This window comes from Heteronotia binoei, chromosome 8, assembly GCF_032191835.1.
Source record: "Heteronotia binoei isolate CCM8104 ecotype False Entrance Well chromosome 8, APGP_CSIRO_Hbin_v1, whole genome shotgun sequence".
NCBI lineage: Eukaryota > Metazoa > Chordata > Lepidosauria > Squamata > Gekkonidae > Heteronotia > Heteronotia binoei.
Window position 1 is genome coordinate 5,226,457 of NC_083230.1, and position 12,360 is coordinate 5,238,816.

At 37.6% G+C, this 12,360-nt stretch overlaps 1 protein-coding gene across 1 annotated transcript in view; it reads left to right on the forward strand.

Annotated features, from left to right (window-relative positions):
* Positions 1-12,360, forward strand: part of GSAP (gamma-secretase activating protein) — a 113,486-nt gene that overhangs the window by 68,461 nt on the left and 32,665 nt on the right. Inside the window, 2 exon segments of the mRNA XM_060246070.1 lie at positions 9,021-9,149; positions 9,739-9,797. Coding sequence (XP_060102053.1) covers positions 9,021-9,149; positions 9,739-9,797 — 188 coding nt within the window.

Here is a 12,360-nt window from a genome sequence, read left to right on the forward strand (position 1 = left end):
TTAAAAATATTATGCCAAGCTGTTTAAAAGGCAAAATGTCAATAGAAAAAGAATTGATGAGTATCTACAGAATATTAAAGTCAACTCATTAACAAAAAACATGGAGAATTTGTTGAATAAACCAATTGAGAGAGGAGAAATAGAAGAGGCAATCAACTTAATGAAATTAGGAAAAGCACCTGGTCCAGATGGCTTCACGGCAAAATTTTATAAAGTTCTCACGGAGACGTTATTACCAAAACTTCAGACATTGATGAACACTATAAGATTAGATAGGAAAGATCCTGGTACATGGAAAGAAGCAGTAATCTCTTTGATACCAAAAGAGGACAGAGACACCACAAAATTACAGACCAATTTCATTACTAAACAGTGACTATAAAATATATGCAAGGATCTTAGCAGAACGCCTTAAACAGCATTTGAACAGTTCTATTAAAGAAGAACAAGCAGGATTTCTTCCCAAGAGACAAATCAGAGACAACTTAAGGACAGTTATAGATATTATTGAATATTATGAGAAACACCCTGAAAAAGAAGTAGCATTATTTTTTGCAGACGCAGAGAAAGCATTTGGTAATGTGCATTGGGAGTTTATGTTTGCAGTGATGGAGAAACTGAGATTGGGAGAAAATTTCATTAGAATGGTAAAGGCGATATATTCTGAACAATCATCAAGGCTCTGCGTTAATGCAGACTTAACAGAAAAAAAGATGATAAATAAAGGAGCAAGACAAAGCTGCCCTCTATCTCCACTGATATTTATAATGACTTTAGAGGTTTTGTTAATTCAAATCCAAGACGATAAAGAGATAGAGGGGCTAAAAATGAAAGGTTTTTCTTACAAATACAGAACATTTGTGTAAAAATATGAAGAGCAAACACGAAGAACTACAGCAATTAACAGAGTGTGAAATTACTTCAAAAGTAAAATATTTAGGTGTGGAAATAACAAAAAAAATATTGATTTGTATAAAAACAATTATGAAAAACTTTGGTGCAAGATCGATGGAGATATGATTAAATGGCACAAATTGAACTTGTGTATGCTAGGTAGAATCTCTACAATTAAGATGAATGTTTTACTGAGAATTATGTTCCTGTTTCAAACAATCCCAATAGTGAAGGACAATAAACAATTTGATAGCTGGCAAAGGAAACTTTCAGAATTTGTATGGGCTGGGAAAAAAACAAGAATTAAAATTAAAATTCTGATTGATGCGAAAGAAAAAGGCGTATTCCAACTGCCTAACTTAAAGCTGTATCATGATGCAGTTTGTCTGGTGGGGATTAAGGAATGGATGACATTATCAAATAGAAAGTTATTGACATTAGAAGGACAAAAATGAACAATCAGTTGTCAGATAGATGCTGGAAATGTAAATGTCATGAAGGATCTTTTTACCATATGTGGTGGACTTGTGAAAAGGCTTTGGATGGCATGCTTATATGTACTATGGGAAAACTAAGATGGATGGTTTCTTCTCACATCACTATATCAGAAACTATCTGTTAAACACCTGGTCAAAATATAAAAGATATGGTGACAAGAGGAAACCGCTTTGGATTGTACCAACAGAAGTAATAAAATTGTATTCAGATATTAAAGAAGAGAAGTGGCTAACATATAAACAACTTTTAAAGATCCAAGGAAAAAAGGTGGAATTAAAAGCAGCTGAAGAAATACATTATAAATATAATTGGTTTCAACTGCAACAAATAAAGAGCTTGCTTGAACAGGATATTAAGAACTATGGAATAAGACAAGAACAAACAGAACTGGAGAGAATGCTATTTGGAGAAAGTGAAAAGCTGATTTCAAGGACATATAAACTGTTATTGAAATGGTCTACGGAAGATGAAGTAGTTAAATCACAAATGATAAAATGGGCGATAAATATAAATAATACAGCTGGAGTCATGGGAACACCTATGGAAGAACTCTATGAAAATTTCTACATGTTATAACATTAAAGAGAATTGCTTCAAAATGTCATACAGATGATACATGACACCTAAAAACTGGCAAAAATGAACAATCAGTTGTTGGATAGATGCTGGAAATGTAAATGTCATGAAGGATCTTTTTACCATATGTGGTGGACTTGTGAAAAGGCAAAGCAATTCTTGCAAATGATTCAGCAGGAGATCTCGAAAGTTTTGGGATATAATATTAAGAAAGCACCAGATATCTTCTTGCTGGGATTACAAATGGAAAAATTTCAAAAGCAAGATAGAACAATAATTTGGTATATGCTTTCAGCTGCATGGACATTATATGTGCAAATGTGGAAACAAGACAAAATACCAGAAGTATAGAATTGGACTCTGAAAGTTATGCATTGGAGTGAAATGGACAAACTTACAAGAAGCTTAAAAGAAAAAGATTTAGAGAAATTCAAAAAGGATTGGGGAAAGTTTCAAAAATATATTGAAAAACAGTGGAACGTTAAAAGACATTCGGCGTTCTTTGACAATGATTAATTTTTAAAGAAACGATCTATGGATTACAGTTTAAAAGACATGATTATTGGATTATAACCTTTTTTCCTTATTCCTAATGACTAAGAAGAAATATCATGAAGATGGATTATAACTTTTGAGTTGTTCGGAGAAAGATTTTCTAATACACAAAGTTTATTACCTTATAACAAATTAGATTAAATAATAATACAGGGACGTTTGATAAGAGGACATGCACTGCTGCGGGTCACAAAAGGGGGTGGGGTGGAGAGAATGTTATATATGTGTTCTAACATTTAATGACAAATGAAGATATGTTATTGCAATATATTACAATAAATTGGTTTAAACAAGAAACCATTCACAAGCACTCTTTGTGTGCGATCTGTCAACCAGTTACAGATCCACCTAACGGTAACAGGATCCAAACCACATTTTACCAGCTTGTCAACAAGGATAGTATATGGACCTTTATCAAAAGCCTTATTGAAATCAAGATAAACGATGTCTACAGCACCTGGGAGAACCAGGTTTGGTTCCCCACTCCTCCACTTGCAGCTGCTGGAATGACCTTGGGTCAGCCATAGCTCTTGCAGAGTTGTCCTTGAAATGGCAGCTTCTGTGAAAGCTCTCTCAGCCCCACCTACCTCACAGAGTATTTGTTGGGAGGGGGAAGGTAAAGGAGATTGTGACTTCTCCTCCTCCTCTCCTTTTCTGTGATTCTCCCTTTGTGTTTTGTTAGTTCCAGAATATGGCATGAGCCCGTAGAGGGGGGAATGACTCACTGAATGGCTGACAGGAGGGCAGCTCAGCCAGTTTGAATGTGGGCAGCTCAGGACTCAGGCTGAGGCTGTGTCTTGAGGAGGGGTGGTGGTGAGGTAGTGACATGACTTTTCTTGAATGAAGGCTGCCTAGAGCAGGAGCCCTTTGTAGACAATACTGGTTGAGTGGGTGGGCAGGGCCAACCAGACCGATGGGTCTGTGCCAGGGCCCGGACTCAGGAAATCACTGCACTGGCACAGCCCAGCACAACTTAGGGGAAGCCTGGCAGCAAAGTGGGCCAGCAGCCGCTGCTAAACCTTGTGGTCATACTGCCTGTGATCTGCATGTTTGCACCACTGAGGGAGTCATGTGGTGGGTGTCCAATTCGATGCACCTGGAAGGCTGGCACCCTAGGCAACAGCTCAATTTGCCTATTGTGTGGTTCAACCCTGGTTGTTATAAGAAAATATGGTTAGGGATATGAGTGTAGGATGGCTCTAGTGCTCTGAAGGCAAGGTTCAAGAAGATTAATTTATTTAAGAGCTGCAGTAATTAGTAAAAATGTGCAGTACTTCCAAAATTCTGTTGGTTCTAATGCAATTTTTACCATGGCTCTTATCTCTTGCAAATATTTTATTTGTTATTTGCAAAGGTATATATATATATATTGGGGGCGGGGTTACATTTTAAATTTTTATTACGTTTCAGTATAAAGGGAAAGGAATGATGCGGGGATACAGAAGTAAAAAAAAAAGGAAAAGAGTTAGGGGAAGAACAAAACAGAAAAAAGAAAAATAAAAGTAATTATAGCTGTTACATTTTTATCTTCCAAACCTGATACTAAATTCTTTCTGCCTGCAAGTCTTAAATTTTAACCCAATACAACCATTACATTCTACAATCTTATTATTTTGTTATATATTTTTTACTGTTCTGTTGCTTATGATATAAATCTAAGGTATTAATCTTTAATACAAACAATCAAGAAAAGCAAAGAAACCAACCACAAAATAAAGCCTGCTGGTTAATTTTAACAATGTTAGGGGTAAACACTAACTGTAACAATATTTACAATAATCATAAGCAGAGAAGATGAATATAATTTCTTTATCCTTAATACTACCTTAATTGATTCCAACAGAGAAAAAAAATGAAAAAAAAAATAAAAATAACCAAAGACCAAAATAAAACCTAGGAGACAATACTTTATTTCAATATCAACAGATTCTATTGCTAAAAAGAAACAAAATACAAAACCAGGACCAATCTTTAAAATTTTCAAATAGCTGTGTTGTCTACCTCATTATAAATTGACCCAAATTAATTGTTTGTCTAGGTTGAATGTTTTAAGATTCATTAAACTTTTTGGAGACTATATCTCCTATTTTCATATTACTCTAAGAAGCACAAGTTTAATAAACAATGACAGCCTCATTTCACATATTTATTATTTTTACCTAGGTAAGAAATCATACAATCTCTATAACCCACTCTCTATTAAATTGCTCTATTTAACTTTATATAAAAAAGTATGATTCCTAGATGAAAATGGCCCCCTCTCTCACACTTTTTTTTGCCTATGGAATAAATCATACATCTCTATAACCCACTCTCTATTAAATTGCTCTATTTAGCTTTGAAAATCTACGATCCATAGATAAAAATAACAAACAGAAGAGAAGCATTCAGATTCTAAAAGTCTCAATTGCCATTTCAAAGCTGCACGCCTCTAGAAGTCTCGCTTGCAATTTCAAAGCCATTTCAAAGCCACACATCAGTTTCCTTTTATTAATTCCATGTTGACCAATTACGAGATAGAGCAACAGTTTATAATCCCTTCTTTTTGAAAGCTTTCCAAGTCTTGATCTTCTTGAAGTAGTTTGCCTTTTCTCTCTTTGGCACATAGATCCGTTTTATTGAAAGCAATGAGATCTCCACGACATCACTTCTTCCTGTAAAAACTTTAGTCAGGCTTGATTTCCGCCTCCTTTTTGTAACTGCGCACAATGTCTCCATTTTGATTTCTTTCAACTCCTTTCCCACCGGATCTTTATTCACCTCTCTCATCTCCATAGACATCACAGAGTCCCCTCACCACTCTGTTCATGTAAATTTTCAGTTTCGCTGTGTTTTAAAATAAAGGTTTCCACCTTGTCTTGTATCAACTCTGTCAGCAGACAGATTTCCTGCTTTAAGGAGGATATGGCAACCATAATATCTTTTTTTTCAAATGCTTCAGGTTGAATCGCCATCTTCTCAGTATGATAATCAAAGATAAAAAGCAACTCAAAGTCCCAGATAGTTTATCTTTCTAAATCCTCTCCAGCCTTGTGCGTTTCTCTTAAAGTTCGGTTGTAATCGTTTCAGTCCCGATCAGGTATCTTAAAGATATAACCGACTTTTATTCAGACTGTATTGAAATAAAATAATGTCTCATTATAGCTTGTTTAATAGTAAGCCAAATCCATTCGGATATCCATGTTCAGGCCAATTTAAATATCCTCTTCTTCCCACCCCCTTTTTGAACAGTCCCAATTGGCGTTATAGCAAAAGATCCATTAATCGGTAGTGGTAAAAAGAATGACTTAGTTGCATGATAGCATTTCGGTGATTAAGGTAGAAATATGATGTGATAGAAGCTTGTTAAAGAAGAAAGCAGTTGGACATTCATCTCTTGCTGCCATCATGGTGACCACGATGGTGGAGCATCGGGGCAGTCGGGAGGAACAGGGACCAGCCGCCGCTGTTTCCCTGGTTCCTGTAGAGCCTCTTGCTGTCAGAAGACCCCTCGAGGGTCTCCCTTGAGATGCCACAGCTGTGGCACTCCTCCTACCGCCTGGTTCAGGGGGCTGCCGAGAGCGAGCTCTGCAGATCCACCGAGCTCAAGATGCCAAAACCCAGAAGTCCCCCAAAAGATATATTTTGAAAGTGTGTTCTGACTTCAGGATCACTTTCTCCTCCTTGTACAGGAATGTCATTTTTTTAAACATGTAGAAGTGGAATCTATGCATACAATAAATGTGTGAGAGAGAGGGGAAGGGGGAAAAGACTTGCTGGATCTTAGGTCACATGTTTCCAGCTTATTATAAATTACTGGCTTCTTAACTAGCATGGTTCCATGTTCTTGCTGAGAGTTTAAGCTTACTGGCAACATTCTGGAATGATAAAGGTGAAGTAAAACCAGGCCTCAGTTTGAGCAGGAGCACACTGGAGCAGGGCTTTGGAAACTCCAGCATTGCCCCCTTGTCTCCTCCCCAGCTACCCCTCTCCGGTGAAGTCTGTCTACCTTCCTTCCTTTCATTTTTCTTTCTTTCTCTCTTTCACTCCTTCTGACACACTTATAGTGATGTCAGTAGGTGTGGCACATGCACATGAGTTATGCAAATGGTCGTACTATTGAGCTCTGACAACTCTTTTTCTACAAAATGAGCCCTGAGTAATACTATCACTGTTCTAAAACCAGCCACGATCAATTCATAATCACAAAGTTGTAGTTCCTTAACGCTGCCACTAGAGGCCACTGCTGTTCTGCATTGCTTCTCAGTTTAAGGAACACGTACTTGCTGTATGAGGTGGCATCTGCTCATTTTAACTTGGTGGAAGGCATATGAAATGGCTTGGGTATTTAGATTTACAAATGATGTGGTTACTTCCACAGAAAGAATAACTGAAAATGGCAAACTGTAGTACATTTTGAATGGCAAATTCCTGTGCAGAGCCATGCAAAAATGTCTTTGGCTTATTGATCTTTCTTGCAAATCTTTCATTCAACAAAATAATGTCAATTCCATGGAGGATTTCTGTGGACAAAATAGGGGGCACTTTCACCAATTCCCTTTGAGAGGGCACTCTGGGCAGGGGGGAGGTGAGGAAGTTGCAGTTGGCAGACTGAAATCCCTTCAGTCATTGGGAATTGCCAGTGGATCCAGTTGATGTGGGAGATGTGAGGAGCTTTGAAGCTCACCAAGGGAGTTCCATGGGTCCTGCCAGTCATTTGCATTCTCAGGGAAGAGAGCCATGAAATGCACCAGCAAGTCAGCAGGAGCAGAAATCCATGCCCACAAAGGGATGACTATTTGCTGTATTTGCCAGGAAGGGCAAGGTGAATAGCTGTTGTAAAACATGATGTGGGAATGGAGATATATCCAGAATCCAGATGGGCTGTCATGGTGTTGGTCTGAAGCGAGAGAAAGAAGTTTGAATCCAGTGGCACCTTTAAGACCAACAAAGTTTTATTCTAGGTATGAGTTTTTGTGTGTGCGCACACTTCCTCAGATTTGTTAGGGAATTCTGTTTGAAATTCTATTTCTTTATCTCAAACAGTGTGGTGGATCACTGGATCAAATAATCATTGAGAGGCCTTTAACATGAAAAAGGAAAAACGTATTTATTTCTACAGGGAAAGGGTACTGGGAGGTGAAAATAACAAACACTATAGAACTACATCCTCACACTAGATCATGTGCTTAATGGAGGCTACTTCCTCCTCCTCCTTGACCTCTCTGCCTGCACAAAGGAAGTCACCTGACTAACTGACCTAACAGACAAAACAGATTTTCCCACTTCTAGACCTTTATTGACAGCAGTCAGTATCTTCTTCCCAGGTCATGCAGACAATAGGGAATTAGGCACAGTGTTAACCCTATAATGACTGGAACTGAACATTGCAAAGGACAAACAAAACAGATACATATTTCCAACAAGATTAACTTTGTTGGGCTTTAAGATGCCTTAAACTGAAACTTGGGTATGGAGACGTGTGAAATGTGCTCTGAGTTGATCAGGGTTCACCTTGCTATGAGGAATGAGTTCCATAAGTCTGGATTGTGAAAGAGGATTCCTGCTGCCAATGAAGGCAGGAAGGGTTAAAAGGTTAGAAACATCAGCTAGTTTATGTTCAAATGCTGCGAGTTGGATTTCCCTGTGTGGAGCAGATGAAGATCCCATGGACATCTAGGGGGATGTCAGAAGTAAATCTTCTGAATTGCTGTAGTTTTCTCTAGATTTCTAAACCAGTAGGCTGGATAGTTATTTTCTCTGTCTTGTGCTCTAGTCTAATTTGTGGCAATAAAGTTTTCTTGCTTAAGAAAACACCCTGTGGTTAAAACTCCTCCTCTTGCACCTTAATCACTCGCTCGTACTCAAACATGCATGCACAAGAGAAGAGCTGAAGTTGGGAATCTGTCCTTTGCACATGCTCAGAAGCAACCTTTAGTAGTGTTCTTCAAGTCACTGGTAATGTGGAAGACTGGCTTTTAACGGGGGGGGGGGGGGGAGAAGAGGAACACACTTTACATGTACATAGACTACAAGTATATCAACACCCACAATCCCCAGGTCAGGTTTATAACAGATCCAAGTTGGATGCTTTCCAGGTACCTATCCGAATATGAACTTGTGTGAGGGGGGTAGGGAAAAGTTATGTACTGGCAAAAAAATATGCTCTTGGTATCTAAATTCTTAATGTAACATTCAAGGTTTTATAGCATTAATAATCTTCCACAGGCGGCAGAATTGTTGCAATTATATTGGAACGTTTGTGATGTAGGTTAACCAATCATAAGGTATTACTCCCCCCCCCCAAAAAAAATACTTGCTATGTATCTCATCAAAATGTCCAATTTGGGGCTGCACTAAAGTTGAAAAATATCCAGGTGTGAAAAATCCACCAGTCTCTGTCCCCGTGGGGTATTAAAAATTCCTTGGGTATTAGATGTTGTATGTCTTAGCCTTGTGTACACAATTCATATTGTAGCAGGAAAGAATTTACAGAAGTATTATTTTCTTAATTTCAGGTGCAAAATTGCAAAGGTTTCTGGGAAAAGCTCATTTCAAGCCTGGATTGTGCGAAGTATGCTGAGTCACATTTGCGTTTCAACAGCAAGGTGCTTTGGAGGGTGTGGGAGAAACTGCATTTGAACAAGGTAAATGAACTGTGGCAGCAGGTGTCCTGGTACACCCCCTCATCAAAGAGGTCAGCAGTTGTGCTTTCTTGACTGAATAAACCAAACAGAAATGTTAAAATGAATCTTGTTGCTGAATGTCCCAGGTCTGAAGGAATCAGCTATGGGAATTGAGCTGGTCTGTGTATTCTGTGAGTAGGATGAAAACTTTCCTCCTTGTGTCCTGACTGATAATTTGAGAAATTCCTATTTTAGAATTAGGATTTTTTGCTATTCTGAATCTGTATAATATCAACAGGTTGAATGTGGCTCAGTCTCTTTGTTTTGATATGCCTGACAGAGACTAAGATTGAGGCACTCTATACATTGTTCAGATATTTGCCCGTAGCTGGAGTATTGGGACAAATTATACCCTCTTTATCTTGTTGCTGGTTGGGTGCTACAACAGTGAACTAGAAGAATATGAAGATGTTCTGGCTAAGCATTTCACATTATTGAATTTGTTTAGGTTTCTTGAGAGCTTTTCAAAATCCTCTCTTAGTGTTGGTAGAATGGAATCATCTTCATCTCCTAATGTTTTTTATTCAAGTTAATGCATGCTTTATTTCAGAGAACTGAAGGGAAGGGAATCACAACATATATTACAACTGTATTTGAATATGCAAAAAGGTAAGTCTATTTATATTAATGTTTCCGCACAGAGGTGATACAATCCCTCTATCTAGCCCCTGTCTATAGGCATTTTTTGACCAACTGACGTTTCTGGACAGTTTCCAAATATATAAAGTGTGCTGCAATAATCTTAACCTGTGTATGTGATCACAGCATGGGTCGCTATGGCCAGATCACATCTGTTCTCCCCCCCTCCAGCCCATTTATCTCTTCTTTAGACAAAAACCCCTCAGATTCCTTAGCCATTCCCCATATGGAATGTGTTTTTCGCAATTCAGTCACACTTTGGCTGCCGCCTTTTACAGCTTTCCCAGCTCTGCTCTATCCTTTTTGAGATACAGTAACCAGAATTATTGATAGTATTCCACAGTATTTAGGAACTTGCAAAACAAGCATTAACTCTTGTGGGGGGTGTTTCTTGTGTCTGAATATAGTCTCCCTCTCTGTCTCAAACATATACAGTCATTTACACACACACACATTTTGTGGTGTCTACCTTCTGGTCGCCATATGTTCTAAATGAAATGTTAAACCTGTTTACTAGGCAGCAAATTCCAATCTTGAATGATTCTAGTGCCTTCTCCTGCTCAAATGGAATTTTCACCAGCCTGTGTCTTTTGCCCTCTTACCATACCAAACCTTTAATGGCATAACAGTTGCAAATAAAAATACACAGACTATAAACAATTTAAACATTGGAGATTAAATCAAAATGAAACCGAGCTTACAGATGCATTCATACATGGTCAGATTTAAATTTAAGGATGTCAGCCAAAAGTTTTGCCACAGCCTCGCTAACCTCCCCCTCAGAATCGTTCAATAAATAATAACAGGGTGGCAGAATAGACAAATCTGGGGAGAAAGAAAGCTTGCAAAATAAATCTTTACGGAGATTATGATAAAAGGAACAATCAAGCAATATATGCTGAATTGAGTCAGAAATATTCGCTCCACGGGAACGGAGTCTGTCGCCTAAAGGGACTCGATGATATCTCTCTTGTAAAACTTTGGAGGGAAACGCATTTAGTCTACCCAACATAAATGCCCTGTGATGACTTGGAATGGTTAAGTCTGATAGATAATGGGGCATTTTGCCGCAGAAAGCATAAAGACCTAAGGAAGCTAGAGAGCAGATATAAGGGTCTGTTGGACGTAGTTTCGTTTCCTCCAACTCCCACAGTCTCAATTTAATACATCTGAAGATATATGACTCATCAGAAGTAAAAAAATCATCAACCTCTAACCCCAACTGGTTAAGTTTGGACATAAGAACTGCTGACTAGGATGAAATATATGAGTCTCTTTTCATACAATCAAGAAGGCTGTTAGGATCTGTTCTAAAGTGAATTTTGGTTTTAAACAATTTATTGGTAGCATATGGTTACAAAGCTTATCTATTCCTTAATTTTTTCTTTTTTCACATTAACCCATATGACATTTCCATCCCCCCTCCCTCCAATGTTGACTTCCCCGAGGTTATAAGTTCAAATCCATACTAAAGGCACTTCTGACTGCTCAAAGTTCCATATATATATTCTTACAACTAAAAAAATGTCCAATATTTCTTTACTTTCCAAGTTTTCTCCATATATCCTTTAAATTTTCTCCACTCCCTTTTGAATATCTCTAAATCATAGTCTCTTAGTGTTCTGGTTAATTTGTCCATTTCACACCACGATAAAACTTTCATGGTCCATTCCCATTTCTCTGGTATTTTTTCTTGCTTCCAAAGCTGCGCGTACAAAGTCCTAGCAGCTGATAACAGGTACCAAATTAAAGTCCTGTCTTCTTTTGGGTATTTTTCTAATTGTAATCCAAGTAAAAACGTCTCTGCAATTTTCTTAAAATCATAGCCCAAAATTTTGGTGATTTCTTGTTGTATCATCTTCCAGAATTCTTTCGCTCTTTCACATGTCCACCACATATGGAAGAAAGAACCTTTATGTTTTTTACATTTCCAACATCTATCCGACATTTTCTTACTTATCTTAGCCAATTTTTTCGGAGTCATATACCACCTATACATCATTTTAAAACAGTTCTCCTTAATGCTTTGACAAGTTGATATCTTCATTGAGTTCTTCCAGAGGTGCTCCCATGTTTCCATTTGTATTTCTCTATTCACATTAATTGCCCATTTGACCATTTGAGACTTTACTACTTCTTCTTCTGTAGACCATTTCAATAATAACTTATATACTTTTGATATCAATTTTTCATTGTCACCTAACAGGACTCTTTCCAGTTCTGTTTGTTCTCGTCTAATCCCCTCTGATTTTATGTCATTTTCCATCAAACTTTTAATTTGTTGCATTTGAAACCAGTCATAATTGTTATTTAGCTCTTCTGAGGTTTTTAATTCAATTTTGTCTCCTTGAATCTTAAGCAGTTGGTTATATGACATTTCTCTTTTTTCTTCAGAATCGGCTGTTATTTTTATTACTTCTGCTGGCACTATCCATAATGGTTTTCTCTCGTCCCCGTATTTCTTGTATTTTATCCAAGTATTTAGTAATGTATTTCTGACATAGTGGTGAGAGAAAAAACCATCCATTTTATT